The sequence below is a fragment of the Pelodiscus sinensis genome, chromosome 3 (assembly GCF_049634645.1).
Source record: "Pelodiscus sinensis isolate JC-2024 chromosome 3, ASM4963464v1, whole genome shotgun sequence".
Lineage (NCBI taxonomy): Eukaryota > Metazoa > Chordata > Testudines > Trionychidae > Pelodiscus > Pelodiscus sinensis.
This window is the reverse complement of record NC_134713.1, coordinates 62704774-62731849: the sequence shown is the minus strand read 5'-3', so window position 1 is coordinate 62731849 and position 27076 is coordinate 62704774. Positions and strand designations below refer to the sequence as shown.

Genomic DNA, 27076 nt, shown 5'->3' with positions numbered 1-27076 from the left:
ATTTCCATTGCTGCAAACACACACACACACAGTTATTTAAAGCTTTGATTCCACCACATCCTGAACTTTATATTGTCTGATTTTAGTTGTGTTTAAACTTCACATTAATTTTACCTTTTTTTCAAATTATGAATATTATAGCAGGCATCAGAACAAAAACTATTTTGTGTAAGCATACACAATCGTTCTGCAGGTACTCTAGAGATTTACTCTACTGAAATCACAAGCAAAACATCTGCATGATCGGATCTTATATTTGGATAATTCTACTCATTTTCAAGGAGCTGAAGAATTCACATCAGGCTGCATTGAGTGCAAATGTAAGCTATGTGAAACCATCCACATTTCAAACGAAGTGATACTCCGTTCAAAGAAGCTCTATAATAAAGGGGGGAGGGGGAGAAGAAATGAAAACCAGATAATAGGGTGAACGCATGTGCATGAATGCAAACAAGAAGTGACAGTATATGTGCTGAATAATTTCTGAATCATTTCCAGTAGGGATATTAAAATACATTTAAATAAACAAAGGAGTGGGGGCAGGTGGCTCCCCAGGAGCTGGTGCATTCAGGGAGCTGGCTTTTAAGTCAGCTCCCCATGTGTACCAGGAGCCCACATATAACCATGAAGGTTAACTGCTGAGCCCAGGCTCACCTGTTAACTTTGTACACAGTTCACCTTCACATTCCTAGTCTTCAACATTGAAAATTTCCTTTTCACACAATGTAAGTAAGTGAACTTAAAGACATGGTACACAGAGGAAAATATTCTGAACATATAGCTCTCAAGAACAGATCCCTAGAGCCCTGAAAATCTGTGGATAGCTACATCCATGGATGCCCACAGATATCTGTGGCTCATTTTTGTGGATACGGATACAAATCTGGTATCTGTGCAGGGCTCTACAGTTCCTACTTTAAAAGCTTTACAGACTAGTATCCCCCATATAAAGCGATACAATCTTAAATCATAAGATGCTGTGTACACATGCACCAGTCCCATAAACATCGACTCCCCATTCATTTATTTAGAAATGGATTTACCTTGTCAATTACTGTAGCCATGTGCTCTTTGCAGGAAAGAGACTGGAAAAGTTCTATACACAGCAGAGAAGAAACAGAGTGAGGAAGTAACCTGTGGATGATCATTGGAGACGTGGCAATTCCAAAAATGAGTACAAGAGGGATTTCATGTATGTGCTGACTAGACCACAAAGTGGGGAAGGAAAAAGAAAACATAATAGTTATGTAGATTTCCCTAGCACTGTATGAAACAACCACAAGGGAACACAGTGTATTCCCAATACAGCACTAATTTCAAAAGAATTAGTAGCACAAAGGAACAATGTAAACAGACTGCTACAATTGGAAAAAGAGGAGTTCTGATCTGGGAAGAAATGAAAAGAATAGAGCAGAAGTTATAAGCACACAAGAAGAAAACAAATCATACAGTTTCCCAAAGGTCTAGTCTTCAGGAATAAACTTGCAAATCATCTGCTTTAATGTTATATAGGAAGGGCTCTTCCAGTGTTAGTTTTATCTAGCTGAAAATTTCAAAATTCAGTCTTCCAAATATGTCTTGAAAATATTTTCACTTCTAACTAACAATTTAAAAAATACAATTGAAAGGCTCAAATGGATAAAAAAAACTGAGACAAATGAAATTATTATTATTTAGTATTTGACTTGTAATAGGACATAAGGGCCCCAATCACAGATCAAGGCCTGCTGCCAGACACTCCATAAATCACAAAAAACAAATGAACAAAATCCCCAAGACTTATTAAAAAAAAAAAAAAAAAAAAAAAGTATTGCAGTTTGCTAAACACACATATAAAGCAAGACATTTAGAATTAAACTTAAAACCCATCATTCTAGAGAGTTTTGTGTTTGGCTCACTATATGTCAAAGAGTCTATATTCCTACTGGGATGAAATCCTGTCTCCCTTGACTTCACTGGGGCCAGGATCTCCTTATGTTTTATCCTAGCATATCTGTGAATGTTCTTCTTATTCATATATCATAGTATATTTACTACACACACCTCTTTCTAAAAATCTATCATTTATTTTCACCATTTATCAAGCTGCACATGTGTTGAGGAAAAGAAAATTAGAATGCCCAAATGGTGCTATCTATATATACCATAAGTTATATATTTACTTATTTCTGCTAAAAACAAACAATCCTACACCTCTAAATTTCTCATTTTGAAGTGTTCCATTTCTCTTATTGCTTATTTTCTCATTTTATCATGTAATTGTATAATAAATAATTTGAAATACAAATATTGAACTTACATTTCAGTGTATTGTATAAAGAGCAGTATAAGCAAGTTACTGTATGAAACTTGCCTTCTCTGGATCTTTTCTATTTCTAGTACATTTTTTTCTGACGTGATGAACAAAACTAAGCACTGTGTTCTAAGGGAAGGTTTAATTTAGAGAGATGTAGCTTCTTTCCATTTTTAGTTTCAGGTTACCCCCAAATTTTGCTCCTTACTATTTAACATCTTCAACTTAAAGATAATATATTAAATAATACTGGGGCTGAGCCTCCACCTCACTGCATTTGCCAAGTCCCCTCTTGTGGGGGATAGGCAACCCTGGCTCTTCCTCTCCTGGCCACCGGGGAGGGCCAGGCTGTGGCCTCACCAGCCCAGGCCCCTTCTCTCTCCACCACACCAGCCTGGGCCCCCTCTTTCCTCTCCCAGCCAGACCGAGCATCCCTTCTCCCACTCCATGAATCAGGATTCCTTCTCCCTCCCACCTCCGCTAGCCAGAGTCCCTTCTCTGCTCCCCCCCACCACACTAAACCCCTCTGTCCAAGCCACAGGGTGCACCAGGCCTGTCTCTAACCCCAGCCATTGGGGGGGGAGGGGGAAGAGAGGGAGGAGGCAGGCGGGACAGAGTGACATGATGAAATCATTCTGTCGTATCACAGAGTTGTCCAGGGTTTTTTTCGGGAAAAATCCCTTTCCAAAAAAAAGTGTAAACCTCATTTTTTAAGGAAGAGCATTTTTTCGAAAAAGGTGTTTTTTCCCCCCAAACAAACAAAAAACCCCCACACAAACAAAACAAAACAAAAACATGCTCTAAAGAGAAGCTAGATAAATTCATGGAGGTTAGGTCCATAAAAGGCTTTTAGTCAGGGGGTAGGAATGGTGTCCCTAGCCTCTGTTTGTCAGAGGCTGGAGATGAATGGCACGAGACAAATCGCTTGATCATTGTCTTGGGTCCACCCCCTCCAAGGCACCTGGTGCTGGCCACTGTTGGCAGACAGGCTACTGGGCTAGATGGAGCTTTGGTCTGACCCAGTACGGCCATTCTTACGTTCTTATGTTCAGAATACTTTCACTTTGAAAGCAAGATGAGAAGAAGTTATGTAAACTCCCACGGAATCTGCATATCCTCTTTCAAAAATAGAGCATAGTCTAGACATGGTCAGAGAGAGAAAGTGAGACTAGCCTCATTACATATCCTTGTGGCACCACACTTTCTTCCATGACGAAAAATGACTATTTCTTCTTTTTGTTCTCAAACTCTTAAGCCAGGTTAACCCAAAACAGAGCTTCAACTCTAAACTCATGACTACTTTGTTTCCTTAGCCACTTATTAGGAGGGATTTTGTTGAATAATCTGTCCCTTATGTATGAGTCTATGGGCTTCCTCTCATAATTCTAACAGATTGGAGAAGTAGAATGATATTAAAAAAAAAAATTCAGCACAATATTAACTCCCTCTTTAGCATCAGCTAAATTAATTGTAATAAAAAGTCAAGTGCATCTGTCCAATTCCCAGGGACATCCCTAGCACCTTCTTTAAAAGATAATGCATAACACTGACCAACCTTTAGCCTAGCAGTATAGTACCTGATTTTAAGGAAGACAACTTTTAATTGTGTATGGATTGGACAGATTCTAGGCTTATACCACCTAGAAGACCTCTGTGTAGAACATCAACTCATCTAGATACTTGCCTAGTTTTACAACAGCTATATAAAAAGCACTAGCAAAGTCAGTACAAACTAAAATCTCATACAGTAACTTGCTTATAAAGATCTATAAACAGCACACTAAAATAGGGGTGGGGAACCTCCTTTGGGTTGGGGGCTGCTGACCCACAGGGGAAAAAAAAAAAAAGCCACCAGTCAGGGACCACGCACGAGAAGCAAAAAAACCTCCTAACTGGCGTGGCCCTGACTGAGAAGGAAAACACATTCCCCACATTTCCCTAGCAGACCAGACTCAAGGGGAGCCCAGGCTAGTAGATTGTGTTCGCTCCAGTCCTGCAGTGGGATGGAAGACCAGCATGGAATCCTCAATGCTGGGGGGGGGGGGCCCTAAGTCTCAGGGGCCAGACCCAAACAAGCAAGAGGCTGCCTCCAGGCCTGAGGTTCCCCACCCCTGCACTAAAATATAAATAAAATATTTATATTTCAAATGATTTATTGTACAATATATGATAACAATGAGAAAATAAGCAATTTTCCTGTAAGAGAGCTGTGACATTAACCTTTTTATATCTGATTTTAGAAACAAATAGTTTTTAAATGAGGTGCAACTTGGAGTACACAAAACAAATCAGACTTCCAGAAAGAGTACAGTAGTCTGGAACAGTTGAGAGCTGATGCTCTAATAATCACAGGAAAAGCATCCAAACTTATTTTCCATTCAACTTCAACGTGTATTCAACTTCCAGCTATTCCTGGTGAGCTATGCACCACGACAAAAACCACCCCTTCAAGACTTCAGAATACTGGGAATTAGGTGACAGTATAACAGTTAAAAATAAAAACAAAACCTATCATTTCTACTGCCAACAGTGCTTGTTTTCCCACTGTCCATTCACCTGCACCATTATTGCTATCCTCAAAAATTTCTGATTCGGTTTTCTACTCTTTCCATGCCCTTGTAGAGAGATAGCATGTATCCCAAGATTTTATAGTCCAAAAGGGGAATACTGTCATTCCAGAGTTACCTTGGGTGCTTCATGTGGTCTGAGCACCCATATTTACCTAAGCCTGGATCTCAGCAGCTGTACTGAGAAGCCATACAAAAATTACTGTAGTCTTATTGGTGCTGTACTCACTACGTTGCTAAGACTTCCTTGGATATGCTCTCAGGTCTTCTGTGCTGCAGTAAACTTCAGTAAACTTAGTCTATAATTCTCTCTCAGTGAACTGTGGAGACCTTGTGGGCATATGGGGAGAAACACAGGAAGCACTGGGAATCATCAGCACTCGAATGCTTTGGCTTGCATTCTTGTGGAAAATTAGGCAGATTACCACCACAAGCAAAAGTGACATCTAGCACCCACCTTTAATTTGTAGCAACAACTGAAAAAGCGGAAGGGAGTAAAAGGACACCAATCCAAAACCTCGGGGCACCTTACCTGCTGATAACAATGAAGTCCTGAAGTACTTTCGTTGTGAAGCTTTCCATGTCCTTGAAGATAACCACAATTGGAGGAGATTGCCAGTGCCTGGAAGAGGAAGTTCTTTTTTTGCTTGACGTTTCAAAGCCTGATTTCTTCAAAGCCATTGCCCATATATTATAAAAAGAGAAGTTGGGAAAGGATAAAAAGTAACTTTGTTTCCCATGTTATAACACACTTCTCTGTATACAGGAGCACAGTTCTACTCCTATGACAGAAATGAAACAGCTATGATAACAGAATAGGTTAGAAAACAATTTTTCAATAAGGACCAATCCTGTCCTTACCTCTGCAGAGCCTGCTGGTATGGTTACATCGGGCAAGGGAAGGACTATTTGGGGTAGGCACACAACTGTGCACCGCTTCTTATGAAAATCATAGTACAGTAAAACTCCATTGGTCTGGCATCTGACGGTCCGGCACTCCTGATGATCCGGCAACATCAGGAACCTGGAAGCGCTCCGGGCAGCCAGACCATTGGAGCCACTCTGCCCCCGGCTTTCCCGCTTCAGCCGCTGCTGAAACTGACCAGCGGCTGAATCGGGGAAGCTGGGGGCAGAGCAGCTGGAGTGCTGCTGGTAGGTCCCATAGCGCTGCCCTTTGGCGCTACCGGACCAACCCGGCAGCACCCCAACTGCTCTACCCCAGGCGTCCCCAAGAGCAACTGGGGTGCTGCCAGGTCGGTCCCGCAGCGCCAAGGGGTGGCACTACCGGACCAACCCGGCAGCATCCCAGCTACTCTGCTGCAGGCGTCCCGATTCAGCTGCTGCTGAAACTGACCAGCAGTGGCTTAATCGGAGGGGCTTATCAGAAGGGGGGGCTATGAGGGGTCTGGGGTGGCATCCCCCCCACACCACCCGAGACCCCTCATAGCCCCCCTTCTGGTAGTCTAGCATATCTGATAATCCAGCACCCCCGGGTCATAAAGGTGCCGGGTTATTGGAAGTTTACTGTAGCAAGTTAGGCATGTCTGGGAACTGAAAAGGGATGAAGCATCCTCAGTTGCACAGATTCTCTAGTACTCTACTTGAGAGGCGGGGGAGTTGCATTAAGGCCTAAATGCTTTTCCACAGTAAGTTAAAGCAGCTGTTGCACTTGGGAGTAGAGTAGGATCCCCCCCCCTTTTGTCCCTCAACAGAGCTCTCCTTTATCTCAGCTGAGATACTCAAGCTACTCTGAATGGTTTCAGAAAGAGGATGATCATTTATGTCTCTATTTAGCAGAGATTTAAGCACATGTTTAAATCCATTTCTATTCAGCAAAGCAATAGGGCTGTCAATTGACCTGCGTTAATGCCTGCAATTAATGCAGGACAGGATTAACGCGTTACAAAAATTAACATTAATGCTGCATTGCCTGTTTGAAGTGCTGCTCCTGCACCTCAAAGGGGCAGAGCTGAGCAGAGCTGGGGATCGGCTGGAGTCCCCAGATGATCTCTGGCTCCTAATGCACTTCCCCTTCAAAGCACCAATACGGCACTTCAAAGGGAACAGCACAAGCAGATCCCAGACTCCAGCTGATCCCCAGCTCCATTTGCGCTGCCTCTTTGAAGTGCCGCTCCGGCGCCTTAAAGGGGCAGCACTGCATGGAGCCCAGGAATGTTAAATATCACTCGACTATTCAGTTAACTAACTTCGTGAACTGTTATCAGTTAGTCAGCTAGTCTGTAGTCCGCAGGGGTGGGGCCGGCAGCCACTGTATCAGAGGCAGCAGCGTGGGGTGCCAGGTAGAAGCTGGTCTGTGAGGGGAGCTAGTTTAAAAACCAGCTTCCCTTTCGGACCAGCCACCTGTCACCCTGTGCTGCTGCTTCTGAGAGACAGGCAGCAGTGCAGGGTGGCTAGGCTGTCTGCCTGCCCAGCTCCCAATACACTTTATATGCAGAGCCTCAAAAGGGGTAGATCTCAGACCCGTCGCAAGCCAGCACCGAGCCAGGCTGTTGGCCAGCTTTCTAAAAAGGTTACTGGCAGGGAGAGGGAAATGCGTGTCATCTATAGCATTAATCTACATGCTTTTACTTATCGGTTAATCAACTACACTATTACATCTCCAGGTTCCGCCTGGTGATGCCCTTTGGAAACACCATGGCAGCGCTTCATGAAGCCTGGGGTCAGCTGGGAACTCTAGCTGATCCCAGGCTCCATGCAGCACTGCCCTGTTGAAACGCTGCCACAGCATTTCAAAGGGGAGTTGCATGTGATTAATCATGTAATCAAAATGTTTAATTGCTTGACAACCCTGCAAAGCACATAAATACCACTAGCATCACTGTAATAAGGAAGAAGATCCTTAACTTTTTTGTCCACTTATTAGCCAGCAGAAAACCAGAGGAGGCCTTCAGAGTCTCAATAATTTTAGCATAATATTGGTGTTCCTAATTATTAGTTTTCAATAGTGAGAAAACATAAAACATTTCAAAGGCTTTGTTTTCTTGTTAATGTCTACGCAGTGCAGGCTACAGATGGGTGAGCATAAAAAGCCCACTTAACCTGAGGGAGGACACATGATCAGTGTTATCTGTTCTTATAAGACTAAGATATGCAATTAAAATTTTAAGAGTGTTAAAAGCCAAATACTTTGTAAGGTGACAATACAAAGGCCTACCTTTGTCACATCCTTGTACCATTGGGAAAGAGAAGCCATAGAACAGCGCATCTTTTTCTGGGAAATGTTAACACATTCCTCCTCTTCAGAGTCATCCACATCTACATAGCAGTTCATTAGCTGTCCCATCAACTTCTGCAGCAGGTGTTTTATGCCTTTACAACATACAGATACAATTCTAGGTAATTAGAGAAGTGTCTTCATTGTGTAATCCCAAAACCCTACTTTCTCTCCCCTAAAATCATCCCATTTGTTTTTTCTTCTCCTTCCTCACCAAACACACCCTCTCTGCAGAGCATTATCCTCAATATCCTCAAGTAGTTCCCAAACCTCCGTAGGTAGGATTGCTGTGTAAAACAATAATTAACACTTGTCTGGTGAGGGAGAGAGGATATCAAGAGTCATATACTGATCCTACCTCTCCCCCAGGCATGAGCACTGCACTTTTAGTGCACTACTGGATTAACCGTCCTGAAGTTAGACTACTAATCAAGAGATCTTGTGAATATTTCATTAGTCTTGAATTTACAAAAAGCATACACTTGGAAGAAAATGTTATTCCAGTTATTCCCAATTTCAGTAAAACAGGTTTTATTTATACAGTGAAGTGTGTGTGTGTGTGTATTTATAAAGGTTTTAATAAATGTTTTAATGGAAATAGATATGTTGGTTGTACAATATAAACATGTATCTGTTAGGCCCTTTTGTGGCATTCAGAAAAAACTGAATAGTATTTTTCTGAAATTATGTAAAACTAAAAAAAGAAATCCTGTGCAATTCTCATTGTCAAAAGGTCTCAGAAACATGAAGTTGGTGGCTGAATAAGAGGAGAGTAGGATTTGCAGATGGAGATTTCAGTTTATTTTTTCTGAGACTGATATTGCAACACCATGCCTTAAACTTTGGGGATCACTTACCGAAATGTATGAATTGTTTATATAAGTTTGTGTTCTACTCTAAGAGGGTTACCACAACTTCTCCAGAAAACTAAAAAAAAAGTGTATTAAGGAAGGTGATCAAGGTGAGTCACTGTAACTTAACTCCTCTAGAGTGACTCAAAGAAAAACTTCAGAGGGTAGTTGAGTTAGTCTGTACGGGTAAACTGAAGTTGCTTTTGGTATGAAAAGCTGAGCTTGAACTGAACAAAGGTTCCTTTTGACCGTGAAGAAGGGTTAGCCAAAAAAAATTTTTTTTCCTAGGGTCCCATAAGACTGGCAGATGACTCCTGGTGTTTGTTCTGTGTTTAAATCCATTTATTGGGGCTCTCTCACATGCATGCAGCTTTTTCCCTAAGAATGAATGTACTTGCTTAGAAAGAGTTGTCTGGATTATTGGTATATCCCACTTGGAGAGAAAGACAAGCCTAGGTGCTGGCCTTAAGGCTTGTGAGGGATGTCACACTGGAACTATGGTGCTTGGGCAGCTGAAAACCCCTGGTCAGAAGGGAGCATGATAGAGGTGCCTTCCCAGGCACAAGTAATGACTGGATGCCTGACACCTGATTGGGTAATGATGGGGACCATGGAGGGAAGAACATCAGTGCAGTTACCCTGAATCTATGACCATTTTTGCACCTGCTTCTTCCTGAGGCTTAGCTTTTATTTCAAATTGAACAGGATAACAAAGTTTGAATAGTTTCCCATAAGACATGGTAGAATCCTTATTGTATTAGACAAAACTGGACATAATTAGAAAATGTATTGAAGAGAACAAGCCTGCACTGTCAGGAAATTAGATTAGATGGCCCAAGGTCTTTCCCATCCATAATTTTTACTATTCTAATTATTATTTTTTTAAAATAGACAGGTTGTTAAAGCTATTAGAATATATACCTGGGCATTCTTTGGCTTGCAGTGAGACTACATAAGGAGTAATGCTATCCTGCAGAACTTCTGAGAGACTCTTAAATGTCAAGTCATGATCTGTAACATTTACACCTAGAAGGAAGAAAAAATAAATATGATCAGAATCACCAACAGAGAAAGATGTCCCAAACAGACAAGAAAGAGAACAATGAAAAATTAGATCTCATAAGGTATTTAAAAAAAAAGTATATTCCATATTTGTGATGGCTGATTAAAAGCAACAGTATCACACAAAGTAATCTGTCTATGGAGAGCAGCAAAAATATCCCTCAAATTCCTTCCAGGAAGAAAGGTGGTAACAGGCACTTGAGACCTGAATATCTCCCTGGGATTTTTTTTTTTTTTTTTTTAAACAGCTATTCTGCATTGGAGTGCACTTAAACTGTCAAGAATACTGGCAATAACAAGAATGAGGAAAAGCCAGTTCTTTTGTTTTTATCTAGAATTTGAGGGATGGAGAAAGAAAATGAATTAATCTTATAATATTACAATAGTGCGGCTCTCAGAACTTAAGCAGATTTTATTAATTTTTTTGTTATTGTGGGGAGAGAGAAAGATTAGTAATGTACACAGATTTTTAAAGGGGCAACAAACAGTTGCTTAATTGCTTCCAAATTCCATTCCTTCCCCCTTGAAAGTAGGGCTAAAGGAAGATGTGAGTTCAATTAGCAACTCTACCACAGACTCCCTGGATTCTTCGACAATGGAGACATTTTGTAGCCCACTGCAGAATAGTTTCAGATAAATCAATTTAAAAAACACAGAGAGAACCACAGCACAGACCTAGTTTTAGGAGGGCCTGGAAAGTGGAGTGGAGGAGGACCCAAAACCTGGGCTCCAGTCTGAGAATCTACACTGCCATTTTACAGCCTCAGCAATATGCTGGCCCACTGAAGCCAACTGCAAAATAAAATCATTGTTCAGGGAGAGTGATAGCTGAGTGATACAGATGACCTTGCAGTTTAACAGATTACTCGCATTCCGCAGAAGGGGACTACTCAAAAAATTCAAAGTAATTTGGGCTGACATTGTAGAGATCTAGAATTACAGTAGCTCCATAAGACAAATATGTTGCTTCTCCTCCCCTATTTAATTTAGCTTCTTTAGAGTATTATGATAAGTTTGATATTTTGGCATATTTGTAATATTTGAAAAAAATTATGAATAAAAATAAGGACAAAATTTGTCTGTCTCAAAGGAGGACTGAGACAATAAACTCCATACACGAGACTGTCATGCTAATTGGGAAAAAAAAAAAAAAAAAAAAAAAAAAGAGATAATCAGACAAGCCACACCGCAAGTCAGCGAATGCAAATGGGAATAGAATCCAAATGTTCGAAAGCCTAAGGCAAAAATCTATGGAGGAGATGCTTTCACACTGTGCCTTCATACATACGGGAAAAACAAGAGGAGAATTAAAACAGATACAGCTTTCCTATGATTTTTGTCTGTTAATGTTTGTAAAGTTCATGCTGCTTACTCCAATAGCTGGAAGGCTCCAACTCAATACCTTCAACCTTTAAACTAATGTAGATATTTGACAGATGTGTCACAAAGTGTCTAAAAATCGAAAAAGTTACCTAGGACAAGAGCTGCAGTAGGAATTTCACTGGACTTCATCCGACACATCCATTCTGTACTCTCTGTTTGGAATTCAGAGTGAGACTGTCTCAGAAAATTTATTAGGTTATCAAATAACTGTTTATTCAGTTCATCTTGTATTTTCTAGAAAACAAACACATTAAACTATTACACACAGGCAAGGAGACACTGGGGTCTCCCACTTCTCCCCATCATCTAACTACCAGTAAAGAACCACACAGCAAATTATCCAGTATCCAAATTATCCATATTCTGTAAGTTATACACTCTGGTCATAATTGATTAGGTGACAGAAACATAAGTTTTGCTTCCTGTTTTACCTTGATGCTATCTGATTAATTCAGGGATTCTGTATCTTTGTTTGTGTGTGTTGCTACATGACAGATTGAACAGTAATCTTAAAAGCGATTCAGGTATAGAGTCCAAAAATGTATTTAGCTATGAAAAAGCAAAAAAAAAAAAAAAAAAAAGTGACCTCTGGATGTACAAAAGGGTGCAATTATTTTCTGGTAGGATGTCCATTCCTGCTCCTTTTATTCCCTATTTTCTTATAGAAGGCTTGCAAGCATTTTCTGTTTCAATTCTACAGTTATAAAAAGAGAGTCAACATTCAATTCCTTTAAATTGAAACAAAGAAATCAACTAAAGAAAGTATTAGGCCTAAATGATGAAAAAAAAAAAATGTATCTTCAGCCACACACATCTTTTGTCACCATCTCTTTTACTCCCTTTTGTCCTTGAAAGATGATTTTCATATAGGGATCAATATGGAAAAATATTAAAAAATAAAATCAATAGACACGATACACTTTGGCATTATTTTTTTTAAACTTCCTTTGGTTATCAAATGTGTTTATTTATGGCTCTCTCAATCCTGCCCAAAATATTCCTTCAGCTAGAATAGACAGGGAAGTTGTAATCCTGTTTAGGAATATCAGAAAACTTAATAGGAAGATGGTTGCATCTCTATTAACCAAAATATAAATCACATACTACTTACAAAAGCGACGAGGAGTCCTGTGGCACCTTATAGACTAACAGAAGTGTAGGAGCATAAGCTTTCGTGGGCAAAGACCCACTTCGTCAGATGCATGTAGTGGAAATTTCCAGAGGCAGGAATAAATATGCAGGCCAGGATCAGGCTGGAGATGATGAGGTGATCCAATCAAGGAGGATGAGGCCCACTTCTAGCAGCTGATCTGGAGGTGTGAATTCCAAGAGAATAGAAGCTGCTTTTGTAGTTAGCAAGCCATTCACAGTCTTTGTTTAATCCAGAGTTGATTGTGTCAAACTTAAAGATGAACTGTAGCTCAGCAGTTTCTCTTTGAAGTCTGGTCCTGAAGTTTTTTTGCTGCAGGATGGCTACTTTTAGATCTGCAATTGTGTGTCCAGGAAGATTGAAGTGTTCCCCTACAGGTTTTTGTATGTTGCCATTCCTAATATCAGATTTGTGTCCATTGATTCTTTTACGTAGGGACTGTCCTGTTTGGCCGATGTATATAGCAGTGGGGCATTGTTGGCACATGATGGCATATATTACGTTGGTGGATGTGCAGGAGAATGTACCAGTGACAGTATGGCTGATCTGGTTAGGTCCTGTGATGGTGTTGCTGGTGTATATATGTGGGCAGAGTTGGCACCGAGGTTTGTTGCAAGGATTGGTTCCTGAGTTCGAGTTATTATGGTGCGGTGTGTAGTTGCTGGTGAGAATATGCTTCAGGTTGGCGGGTTGTCTGTGGGCAAGGACCGGCCTACCTCCCAAGGCCTGTGAGAGCGAGGGATCATTGTCCAGGATGGGCTGAAGATCGCTAATGATGCGTTGGAGAGGTTTTAGCTGGGGACTATAGGTGATGGCCAGTGGTGTTCAGAAACCAACAGAACACCACTGGCCATCACCTATAGTCCCCAGCTAAAACCTCTCCAACGCATCATTAGCGATCTTCAGCCCATCCTGGACAATGATCCCTCGCTCTCACAGGCCTTGGGAGGTAGGCCGGTCCTTGCCCACAGACAACCCGCCAACCTGAAGCATATTCTCACCAGCAACTACACACCGCACCATAATAACTCGAACTCAGGAACCAATCCTTGCAACAAACCTCGGTGCCAACTCTGCCCACATATATACACCAGCAACACCATCACAGGACCTAACCAGATCAGCCATACTGTCACTGGTACATTCTCCTGCACATCCACCAACGTAATATATGCCATCATGTGCCAACAATGCCCCACTGCTATATACATCGGCCAAACAGGACAGTCCCTACGTAAAAGAATCAATGGACACAAATCTGATATTAGGAATGGCAACATACAAAAACCTGTAGGGGAACACTTCAATCTTCCTGGACACACAATTGCAGATCTAAAAGTAGCCATCCTGCAGCAAAAAAACTTCAGGACCAGACTTCAAAGAGAAACTGCTGAGCTACAGTTCATCTTTAAGTTTGACACAATCAACTCTGGATTAAACAAAGACTGTGAATGGCTTGCTAACTACAAAAGCAGCTTCTATTCTCTTGGAATTCACACCTCCAGATCAGCTGCTAGAAGTGGGCCTCATCCTCCTTGATTGGATCACCTCATCATCTCCAGCCTGATCCTGGCCTGCATATTTATTCCTGCCTCTGGAAATTTCCACTACATGCATCTGACGAAGTGGGTCTTTGCCCACGAAAGCTTATGCTCCTACACTTCAGTTAGTCTATAAGGTGCCACAGGACTCCTCGTCGCTTTTGCAGATTCAGACTAACACGGCTACCCCTCTGATACTTGATACTACTTACAAACATTTCTTATGGGGTTAGCTTTAGGGGCTGTGACCACCAGTCAACTACTACCTCCTGTGAGCCATAGGTATCCTAACATTTTTTTTCCCTTTTATGACCACTACTGTACATTGAGTACGATTGCACTGAGCTGTTCTATCAAGACTCTAGATCTTTACTAGAGTTGAGCAAATAGTGTATTTTTTGATTCAGCATACAATTAAAAAAATCCACTTCCCAAAATTTGCTTTGTTTCAAACCAAAGCCTGAATTTTTTTTAATTGTTTCCTCTCTGAAAATGGGGGAGGGGGGAAAAAAATCTTCTGATTGAATGAAACATTTCAAACATCTCAAAATGAAAAGAAAAAACGATTTGTTTAGAAAACGTCAAAACAAATTATTCTGATTTTCCAAAAATTTCCTCATTTTTTTGTACTCCAAATCTTTCACTGAAATTGACCTGAATATTGTTAATAATGAGCTGCATGAGGACAAGTCCTAATTTAAACATTACATCTTTGTTAAACGCATCCAGAAAAAGTATAAGTCACACTACTGATCAGTATCTAATTCAAGGATATTTAGTAAGTTTTTAAGTCAGTTACATTAAATTCACCATAGGGTGCAAGCTCTTCTTTAAATGAGGGGAAAAATAGGTAAGGAAGGAAGGCTAGTAGGCACAATATCTTCTAGGACTGCTTTCCCTCAAAAACACAAAGGCCATAAGAAAAATCTTTCTTTATCTGTTCCATCCTGCAACGTTAACCATCTTTAAAATCTTTTGGTCTCCTGAATATGGGCTACTTACTTTCACAAGGCATCAAGTAACCAAGAGGTTGAAGAAACATTTTTTTTGTTCTCTAAAATACTCTGTTTAATTTGAGATATTATTAATTATTATTATTATTACAGGACTTCTCACTGGTATATAAAAGACTGTTTACACCAGTTCACCAAACTAAGCACTCAGGCAATTAGCACATGTCCATCTCCCATTCACCAGTATGCATTCTAATCTGATGTTGGGATGCCCTACACAACTGAGATTTAGAGCAGTCTAAACTTCACTGTCGGTTAGAAGACATACAACTGAATCAGAAGGAGACAGAGGCAATGCACCAGGATACTGCAAAGTGGACAATAAGTAAGATAAGAAGGGAAAGCTTCTGCATCAGAATTGGTATGCATGCCATGGCTGGAAATAGTGTACCAGTGATGTTTATGTGTTCCCCATGGAGATTTCACTTTCTCCCTGCCTCACATCATTGATCTTGTCAGCAGGTAAAGGAAATCACTCAGAAAAATAAGAACAAAACAAAAAGACCAGAATTGATTTAAATTGTAAAAACGTATAGTTAGTATAAAGTAGCAGGCCCCACCTCCATTTCAGAATTGATCTGCTTCCATAACAACTGGCAAGTAGCAAATCGTAGACCACTGTCCTCTGAATCATTTTTTCCTTCGCTAAAATAATCACCTGGAAAAATACAAATAAAAGACAATGATGTTTTTAATAAAAAACAGCAACATTTTTTTTTTCAGAAGAAAAACTATACAAGGGCTGTAAAGAAGCATGTATCCTTATTCATGTAGATGAGCAAACAAGCCATTATTTATCTATTAAACTGCATGTAGCTCTAGAAGGTAGACAGAATAAGTGAGGGAAGTATTCAGAAGCTGTTGTCAGGAAGAGCTGATGAATGGAGCTGGCTTTTATCACTGGTCCCATATTGAGACTAGGGATCTAAGACTGTAGCCATGTAAGTGGATAATCGATAAGCATGAGCTTATTATTTACCCAAATGGCTGTACATGGCTCCTGGTCTGGTTCCCAAGAAGCCACTTGCCATGCCATTCCTGTATCAGAGGCAGCAGTGTGGGGCAGCAGCTGGTATACCCAGGGAGCTGGCTTAAAAGCCACAGATCTCAAAGCAGTTTACAAAGGATGTCAACAGCATTATCACCATCTCTAAAATGCAGATCATAAAAGCACAGAGACAAGTGACTTGCCCAAAGGCAGCCAGCAGGTCAGACACAGAATCAAAACTAGAACCCAAGTCTCCTGAATCTTTGTCTAATGCTCTTTCCACTAGGTCACCCTGATCGACAACCATCAGCATGCCGTCTTGCAGTTAGATAATCTAGCAACTATCTCTCCTGTTATAAATATCTGGTCACCTTCTATTATATTCCATAGTAACATCAGGTCTGTACTACAAAGTCTTTGCCTGTATAGCAGTACGAGTAACCTCCCAGGGGAGGTGCAGTCTATACCAGAAGAAACTAAAGAACTTGTGTAGAGATTGTCGTGTTATGTGTTTTTCCTACAATGTCTAGCTCAATGGGGTTCTGGGTCCATGATCAGGACTCCTAAAGAGTGGCATAATACAAATAATAACTTTTGTCAACAGATCTTATTCCAGTTCCCCAAAGAAAATAAACTATACCAGAAAAAGCTCATTTGTGGGGGTACAGTATGGTATGTACATATGCCAACATACTTATGCATACTTATGTCAGTTGGAGACAGGATCCTCCCCCTCTCCCCCCCCACCTGCCCCGGTCAAAAAACAAAACACAACACAACACAACACATACACACACGCAGGCAAACTTAAGTGTAGACTAGGTCTAATTTTCTGGTCCTCATTGCCAACCTTCCCTCACCTTCACGTTGGCTCTTTATGAGAAGAAGCTGAAGAACAACATATCAGGGCCTGAACTTGAAAGTTAAAGAACACTACTTAAATATTAGACCCTTTTTATTAGCAGTATCCTGGCATCTTTCTGCTGAGAAATTCTGCACTCAGCTTCCTAAGTGCTGATTTGCTTTAAAATCTCTAAATCAAACCTTGCCTTCAGCTGCGAAGTAGAGGCAAAGCTGGAAGGAGAAACTGAAAAACGCATTTGAAAATTAAGTAATTTTTCAATTAAAAAATCCCTCAAAACTACAATTAGGGTGTGTCTAGACTACAAGGTTTTGTTGACAAAAGTCCACTTTTGTCGACAAAGCTATACCTGTGTCTACACTACCGCTGAGTTCTGTTGACAGAACGCGTTATTGCGTCTACACTGATGTCAACAAAGCGGCTTGCTTTGTTGACAGAACTGGATGTAGTCTAGACGCTCTTTGTCGACAGAAGCTTTGTCGACAGTATCTATCGACATAGCCTCTGTCGACAAAAGCCTGTAGTCTAGAGACGTGCTCTTAGTTCATGTAGAATTCTACTTTTAAAAACGTGTGTGCAGAGTATGTAACTATCTTTAACTCTAACAAATGCACATCAGTCAGCATGACTTCCAGTATCTTAGAGAATACTTAACACTCCCAGGAAGGATACAACAGTTGAAGGTTAGATAATCCTGGGAGAAATTCCTCAATTGTTGCATTTGGAGCCAGAGTAAAATTACAGAATTCTCCCAGGACAGTTAACTGTCAAGGCAATGCAGGATTTAATACGATTATTTTTCCCCCCTCTTTGCTACTATAAAGACATGAAAACAAAAATAATGTTACTCCAGAACTGTACATTCTCTTTATTAATCAGGTACTAGGCAATCTAGTCTCTAAACAGGAATTAGCTGGTGCGCCTGCAAATTATTCACTTTTAGTGATCAATGAACCTCCATCAAACATCTCATAGTTTACCTACAATAATACAGCCACCTAAATGGCACCAGGATCCTTTGGTCTTACAGGACTACTTTTTTATTCAATAAAAGCAACAGAAACTACCATATTTGTGTGATCATGCAAAATATTTTCTTGTTTTTATGCTTTCAAAACTCTACATAGCAGATGCTAGATGCAAGTGTGCATAGGGGTCTGGTCTCAAGAGGTGTAGAGAAGCAGAGATTCTAGCTGAAGTTAATGGGATTTGAAAGTATCAAGCATGTTTCAGGACTAGGCCAAAAAGTTGGACATACACATAAGCCTATTTTAGGCCTTAATAGAAGTCTGTGCATATGGAAGGCCATTTCTCACACATACAAATGCATACCTGGAGTCTATTTTGTGAATGACCAAAAATAAAAGTAAACAAAATCAGCATTTGGACTGAGGGACAGACTTACAGGTATGTAAGTGCCTAAGAATGCATCCTATTGGGATTTTCAAATTAGATTTTAAAATGATTCTAAGTCCCAGTGGGCATTAGATGTGTAGGCACTTCTGGAAACTCCATCTAAACACCATTAAAAATCTAGTAGGTGGTGGAAGAAGAAGATGTGCCTATACACGCATGCAGTGATTGGCCAATATTTTTAACAATGGCCAGATAAACAAGATACACAAATCAGCTCTGTATTGTTTAGATGTGCATTTGGTGGCTTCCAGATTCTTTTTTCTTCAGCACAACGCCTACACAATTAAGAGCATCTATTTAATCTGAGAATGTCACCTCCCCATGGGAAGTGGTAATTAACTAAATATTTTACTTAATCCAGTAGCATGCTAAATCTCCCCCCCAAAAAAAGATATGTAAAAGATTTTCAGCATTGACTTGTTTACAATAGCCAAATTAGTTAACATTTGTATTAAATCTCACTGAATTACTCCCAAAGATAGTGATATCACATATTGGCTGCTAAATTGGAACATCTGCTTCAGCAAGATTAATTTAGCAGGATGTTGACACAAAGCTTCAGGGGGCGGGGGAGCAGGGGAAAAAACACACAAAAAACAAAACCCACTTCTACTGTGATGTCCCAAGCCTAGCCCATGATCAAATTAAATTACTGCATTATTTATGCAGTATAGGTTGCATGTCTATAAACTGGGGCTCATTGGTCCAGCAACATCAAACCAGAGCATTGCAGGGGGGCTAGGAGCACAGCGCAATGCGGGGGGGGGGGGGGGGGGAAGAGGGAGGTAGGAGCTGGCATGTGGCTCAGCCGGCCTGCAGGGGAAGGAGCTGGGGCACGGCTCAGCTAGGCTGCAGGGTGCTGAATTGCTAACATGGACAGGGAGGGGAGGGGAGGGGGAGGGCCAGGAAGTGAGGTGGGGGCTGTAAGGCAAGGGGTGGGGCTGGCAGCTGGGAGGGGGGCAAAAATGACTTCCCCTGGTTCAGTAAAGTCCCTCATATAGAACCAGACAGGTCCCGAGGGTACCAGATCAGGAAGATCCAACCTGTAGTACTCTGAACTGAGAAAACCTAGGTGAGACTACCCAATCTCAGACTTCTGGGGTTTGAAATGCCAGACATGGGGGAAAGAGTCTGAAGGGTTTTTTCCCCTGTTAGATTTTAAATCTAGCTCAACTTTTCTTCCCCCACCCCCCCACTCTTCATTCAAAATGTGGTCACTTTTGACAACTTGGGAGTTAGGTGGGACGAGAAGTAAGGATGGATGTCACTTTAGTTCATCTCAACAGGAAATGAGCAGCATTCTTCATATGGAATTGGTCCTATCAGTTCTTTTCAGATGGTAAATACACCATAGGGGCTGAAGGATTGGAAGCATAAATGATGGGGAACAAAGGACACAAAAAGCTTTTTCCTAAACCTCTTCACCAAAACCAGCAAAATATGATCAACATGCTGGATGACATATTTCTGATTAGGGAAGAATATTCATTTCTTGTTCTTTGTTTTATCAGGCACTGTTTACCTATTTGATAATGTTTAAGACACCAAGGAAAAAAACTTTTATTGAAAAATGTTTCTTTAAAGATCATAAGGCAATGAAGGCAGAGCACTGGAGATAAAGAAATTTCATACCAGTTAATAACTTAACTGAAGAGATGACAGCTCTTCAATTCTGTGCTGGCATTGGAGAGTAATTAAATCAGAACTCAGGCTTATGGGATCAAGTGAACCTTTTGAAAGTATAGCAATATATCAAAATGTACTCACCTGTTGAAGAGATTCTTCTTTTCTTGGAATTTGGTTTGAACACAAAGCAGCCCTAGAGAGTAGCAAGCAAAATGTGAACTTCAGAATGATTTTCATCTCATCAGGATTCTTGAGGCACGCAGGAAGTAAGCAGAAAAAGACAAATATCTCAATGTTCCAATAAACAACATTTGTTAATCCTGAACTGTCCTGTCAGTGACAAAGGGAACGTCTAGACTGCAGGGACTTTTCGGGATACCGAAGGTATCTCGAAAAAACTCCACCGTGTCCAGGGAACACATTTGCTCTTCTGCTTTTTTCCACGGAAGAGCAGACACGCTCTTTCGGAAGCCCTGTCCTTCTCGTTCTACTGTAGATGGGCCAAATTTCGGAAAACCCTCTTCCGAAAAAAGGAACAAAAAACCACAACCGGAAACAAGTACACAAATTGTGGAGCACATTTTGCGTATCTTTTTCCGAAAAAAAGTTGTAGTCTGGACATAGCCTAAGATGCTGTGATTCCAGGTGGGCTAATTTTTCCCCCTTTTGCACTTTTACTTCTTTCTAGCCAAGTAACCTATGGAAAGCAGTGCTCTCTCTTCATTCTTTTCAGAGCCCAACGCATCATCTCTGAAGTGTGAGCTGGAGTTTTCTACTTTTCCATAGTTTTTAACTCCATCTACCAAACAGAATATTGTGACATGAAATGTGAGTAAAGCACAATAGATAAACTGGAGAAACAAAAACAAAACAACTATCTTAATTATGAAAGAGCTCCTCTAACATTTTAAAAACAAACCTAAGTATACTCAGACTAAGCACTAAAATTATATTATATACAAAGAAGAGTGTGGTACAAAATACAGATATTGAAATAAGGCAGAAATCAACAGAGACAGGCAAAGCTGAATTGCTAACATGAAGCTTAAAGATTGATTTTTTTCAGTGGCACTACTGAGATTTGAGAGACTCAAATATTTTTATTAAGTTATCAAAACATTTAACACCTATAGCTATGACATTTCTGCACAATCCCATCTTCACCTCAACCCCTGTACTTCCCTCCCACCTGCAACCCCAAGTTCAGCCCTGCCTTGCCAGTGTGCCTACCACATTGCCTCCCTGCCCAGTATCACCTAACACTTATGCCAGTGGTTCTCAAGAGTTTGACCTGCGGCTCACCTGACTCAATGCAAACCTTCCAATGGAACACCAGTTGCTAATGGAAAGTCGCCATTAATGACATAATTATGCTCGAGCCATTTTGCTAGAGCTGCAGCTAGGGAGAAGGGTTTAATTTAACCAGTAAGAAAAGAAATATTAATTAAAATTATTAAACAGACTACACTTTAACTTTCTCATGTTAGTTTACCAAACTTCATTTTAAATAAAGTCAAATATTAATTTATGTCCATCACAAAAGATGTCAATTTTGTTTATGGCAGGGATGGGGAACCATTTCTCCATCAGGGGCCACTGGCCCACAGAAAAGTAAGTTGGGGGCCACACAAGTGAGAACCCACAACACCCCCCTCCAAAACCCTCTAACTCTCACTGATGTGGCCCCCAACTGAGACAGTTCACCTCAACCCCTGTACTTCCCTCCCACCTGCAACCCCATCTGCATTTGGGACCCCAGGCTTCATGCAGTGCTGTGCTGCTGCTTTTAAGCACCGCAGCTGGCATTTCAAAGGGGCAGTGCTGCACAGCTGATCCTGGGTTTCCTACGGCGCTGCCCTTTTGAAATACGGCAGTGGCATTTCAAAGGGGCTGTGCTTTAAAAGCTGCCACAGTGTTTCAAAACAGCTGCTCCACATGGAGCCCAGGGTCAGCTGGGGAGTCCCCAGCTGATCCTGGGCTCCATGTGGCACTGCCCCTTTGAAATACTGCAGCAGCATTTCAAAGGGAAAGAGCCACACTATCGACTAATTGATGCAAAAATGCATCAACTATTCAATTAGCCAATTACACTATACTTAGCATCCTTACTTTAAACAGAAGCAGTTGAAAGGGCTTGTGCATCCTGGCAAAGCACTAGCAACACTGGGAGCCCTTTTGACTACTTCTATTTAAAGGGCTCACACCTGCTGGGCAACTGCATTGCTTGGCAGCCACCCAGCAGGAGCAAGCCCTTTAAACAGAAGCAACTGAAAGAGCTCGCAGCTCCCGGCCCCATGCTAGCCTGTTGCCTGGGAGCCAGGGACTCGTGAGCCCTTTCAACTGCTTCTGTTTAAAGGATTTGCGCTTTCCCTGTGGCTGTCAGGTAACAACCCCAGGGAAGACATGTGTCTTTCAAACAGAAGCAGTTGAAAGGGCTCTAGTGTTCCCCGCTTTCAGGCAACACACTAGCAGCGAGCCCTTTAAATAGCAGGAATTGAAAGGGCTGGCAGCTATTGTCCCTCACTAACTGTCTGGGAGCTGCAGGGAGGCACAAGCCCTTTCAACTCCTGCTATTTAAAGGCCTGTCTCTTCCGCCTGAGGACTTGCCCCTTCCGGGGCAGCTTGTGACCCCTTCAAAAAATTCTGAAGTGGCCCTAATTCAAAACGTATTGCCCACCCCAGTCTACAATCTGCTGTTGACCAATATAGTGAGCAGTTATGAAGGCTTTCACAACCTTCTCCATCATTTTGATATTTTCAGTTCAATAAGCAAACAAAAGTTATTGGGCTCAAAGGTAAATGGGTAAAGTTTAAATAGACCATGGTCTACAAGAGGCCAGACTAGATGATCTACTGGTCTCTTCTGGTTTTAAACTATATAGATTTACTCATCTTTAAATACTTTTATATATGTTCACTGGCATTTTCCATCTTCTCACACATACTAACGACTACTGAAAAGAGTAGTTGGACAAAAAACAAAGAAACAAAAAAACCCCCACAAACCCACACCATGCAAACTTGTGATTATTCAGACTATTCACTTACAATTACACCTCAATTAGTAATGCAGTATACTATAAGCCAATAGGATATTGCCCAGAGTAGTAATTTATGCAGTGGGTCTGGTCAGGTCACGTCAGGAGCACATTATGCTTAAGTGGATTATTCAATTTAACAGTGTGAATTTAAGTGCAACATCATATCTTTCTTTTGGATGGTTTCCAAAGTGTTTTGGAAACAGAAGAAATCTTTAATTCAGTTACCATGTACTCATGCTAAGGTGAATCATGACACAGAGCAAATAGTACAGAGCAAAATGACATCAGTTTAGGAGGACAAGCGAGGAATATCACATCTAACTGAAATGCCAAAGGAAATAAAAAGTTTTAACAACTCCAACTGGGCCAATCCAACACTCTTAACAACAATGGTGAGGATCAGTCGTTTGTGTCTCACCTGAAAGATAAAGTCAGCTGAGGTCCAATGTCTCCTAAATGTAGACACTCTTCTCAAACCCTTCATAACCAATACCCCCAGCTATCTCCGAGACACTACTGACTTCCTAAGGAAACTACAAAACATCGATAACCTCCCCAATAATACCATCCTTGCCACCATGGATGTAGAAGCTCTATATACCAACATCCCACATGAAGACGGATTACAAGCAATTAGAAACACTATCCCAGAGGACACTACTGCCAACCTGATAGCAGACCTATGTAACTTTGTTCTCACCCACAATTATTTCCAGTTTGAGAACAACTTATACCTCCAGATCAGCGGCACAGCCGTGGGTACACGCATGGCCCCACAGTAAGCTAACATCTTTATGGCTGACCTAGAACAACGTTTCCTCAACTCCCGTCCCCTTTCACCCCTCCTCTACCTACGGTACATTGATGACATCTTTATGATCTGGACGCATGGCCAAGAAACACTGGAGATATTCTACAGAGATTTCAACAATCTACACCCCATCATCAACCTCAGCCTGGACCATTCTACACGAGAGATCCACTTCCTGGACACCACAGTACAAATCAACAGTGGAAAATTAGACACCACTCTCTACAGAAAACCCACCGACTCATACAGTTACCTACATGCTTCCAGCTCCCATCCAGAACACACCACACGATCCATCGTCTATAGCCAAGCCCTTCGATACAACCGCATCTGCTCTAATCCCACTGACAGAGACCAGAAGCTTCAGGATCTCTACCAGACAAATACCTAGAAACCATCTACTTCAAGACAGACCCAAGAAAACCAACAATAGAACACCACTTGTCATCACCTACAACCCCCAACTTAAACCTGTCCAACACATTATCAATAAATTACAGCCTATACTGGAACAGGATACCATACTCAAAGAGGCTCTGGGAGACAGACCCATAGTCTCCTATAGACAACCACCTAACCTCAAGATGATTCTTACCAACCACCACAGGACATACCACACTAATACCAACCCTGGTACCTTCCCTTGCAACAAACCCCGTTGCCAGCTTTGTCCACATATTCATTCTGCTGATACCATTATTGAACCTAACCAAGTGAGTTATAAGATCAAGAACACATATTCCTGCGCATCCAGAAATATAATCTATGCTATCATGTGCCGAAAGTGTCCGTCTGCTATGTACATTTGAAAAACATCTCAGACACTTCGCCAAAGGATTAATGCCCACAAAACAGATATCAGACAAGATCACAAAGAAAAAACAGTTTCTTGCCATTTTAACCAGAAAGGACACTCTCAATGACTTAACCACCTGCATTCTGCTACAAAGACCTTTTACATCTGCACTTGAAAGGGAATCCTCTGAACTGTCATTCATGTTAAAATTCGACACTTTCCAAAAAGGACTCAACAAACACTTGAACTATCTCACCCATTACCAAGATAGTTTCCCCAATTATCACCTCTAATACCATTAACTCACAAACATCCCACTCTCCCTACCTCTAATATCATCAATTCACAGACACTTACCTTCCTTCCTCCCCCCCCCCCCCCGCATCCCCCTTCTGTTCTGCAATGTGATTTGTCCTTTTCATATTTGTTCATTTTTTTAATTGTATCCTTTGGTATATATGGTTGTGACTACTTTCTTCCACTATTTGATCTGAGGAAGTGGGTCTGGCCCACGAAAGCTCATCATCTAATAAACCATCTTGTTAGTCTTTAAAGTGCTACATTGTCCTGCTTTTTGCTTCTCCTAAAATCATGCAAGAGTCACACATTCAGTGCTGACCCAGGGGAAGAATATTACCTACTGAATTTACCAATACAATTTTCTGCAGTACCTACATTTTCCCTTTAAGGTTTCCACTCTAAGTACTTGCTTATCACTCTGATGCCATCGAATTTTGTAAGCCAAGCAGAGTTGAAGTAGCAAGGATACTGCATGTGTGTGTGAAAAGATGACAAGACACAGTTAAAACTGGAAATCCTAATTTGTTTTGTTTCAAAACATCTTTAGTGGGGGAAAATTATGTCCTATTTTGGAAAAATGTCTTTTTCTAACTACAGGTTGGGCCTCTCTTAACTGGGACTTCCTGGTCCTGCAACATTCCTGGTCCAGCAGGCCCACGGATATCTCAGGACCAGAGGGTCCTGGTGCAGGGCTGGCGACTGGGAGCCCTACAGCAGGGCTAGAGCCCAGTAATGGGGCTGCCCTGTGGCAGTGAAAACTGGAGCCCAGCAGTAGGGCTACTGCCCAGTGCCAACACTGCAGGGGGGCAGGAGAGGGCAGAAAGCAGTGGGCCTGGAGCCCAGCAGCAAAAATGATCAGTGAGACTGGGAGGCAGCAGGGCACTCCAGTAAGACAACCAGCAGCCTGGCAGCCCTTCTACCACCAAGTGACTTAGCTGCCCAGCAGGACTGGGAGGCAATGCAGCTGCCCCATGAGGCTGGGAGCCTGACTGCAGGGTTGCCTGATGGTAGGGCCAGAAACCTGGGAGTGGAGCTGCCCAGCAGCACAGCAAAAAGTCCGGTAACCCCACTACCACCTGGCAGAGCTGCTTGGTCAGGCCAGGAGGCAGTGGGGCTGCGCAGCGAGGCTGAAGCCCAAGTGGGACTTGTCACCCAGTGGCACAACTGGACCTCAGCAGGGGGGCTGCCCTGTGGGGACGGAGCCTGGCACTGAGGCTGTGCACGCCAGCAGCAGTGCTTCCACGGTGGGGCCAGGAGCCCTGCACGAAAAGCGGCAGGAAGCGGGGGGGGGGGAGAAGCCAGCTAGGAGGCTGGCAGTGAGGCCATGGCTGGGGAGGGGTGGGCCCAAAAATGACCTCCCCAGCTCTGGCAAAATCCCTCATCTGGGACCAGTTAAGTCCCGAGGGTGCCAGACCAAGGAGGTCCAACCTGTACAATATGGGGCAACAAGTGGTTTCACAAAGGAGGGAACATACTTTCAAAATAACATGCATGGTTTCAAAATGTATTAAAAAAACCCTATTTGTTAAAAAGAAAAAAGTAGGACATCAAAATATAATCAGACATCGTATTTCAAAATAAACTGCAAAATGTAACTTGAAAGGTAATTTCTGCTGATATTGCTGGATGGGAACAAACATGATAACCATGAAAAGCATTGTGGGGGAGTTGCAACGTTATTATAGGGAGGGTTGCAGTATTGCTACTCTTACTTCTGCACAGCTGCTGGCGATGGCACTGCATTCAGAACTGGGTAATTGTAGAGATGTCGTCAAAAAAGTATTAAAGTAACCATGTAACCATTAAAAATCTTAGAAGTTATATGTGCTGTGAGATGTGTTTTGTACCAGCCTTAAACTGCACATTGGTATTCTGTAGTATAAGGTTGTGAATAAATAACCCGTGCCTTATATCCACCTGCTCACTGTTACACAGCCTTTATAAATCTATTATTCCAATATTATGCACTACTGCTGTGCAGCCTAATACAACCTATACTGCCCTGTGTTTGTGTACATATTACCATACTACTTCCTAGTAAAATATCCCCACTGTCTCTATCCCACTCCTTCCTGCATCAGCACACAGTATTGGTACATACTTCTTCTGCTATATACCACACATCACCACTGCTAGGTATA

General features: G+C 41.7%; 1 protein-coding gene across 7 annotated transcripts in view; it reads right to left on the bottom strand.

The window, feature by feature from the left end:
• Positions 1–27076, bottom strand: part of ORC3 (origin recognition complex subunit 3) — a 69204-nt gene that overhangs the window by 41058 nt on the left and 1070 nt on the right. For 2 of the 7 annotated variants that reach the window (XM_075923853.1, XM_075923854.1), the window contains exons 2-8: positions 20129–20180; positions 15656–15753; positions 11481–11625; positions 9868–9972; positions 8036–8190; positions 5393–5529; positions 1044–1203 (exon numbers count right to left, since the gene is read on the bottom strand). In XM_075923853.1, coding sequence (XP_075779968.1) covers positions 1044–1203; positions 5393–5529; positions 8036–8190; positions 9868–9972; positions 11481–11625; positions 15656–15753; positions 20129–20180 — 852 coding nt within the window. Of the gene's footprint in view, positions 1–1043; positions 1204–5392; positions 5530–8035; positions 8191–9867; positions 9973–11480; positions 11626–15655; positions 15754–20128; positions 20237–23446; positions 24961–27076 lie in introns of those variants that run through there. The other 5 variants (XM_014578689.3, XM_075923857.1, XM_075923856.1 and 2 more) reach the window with 5 other exon arrangements.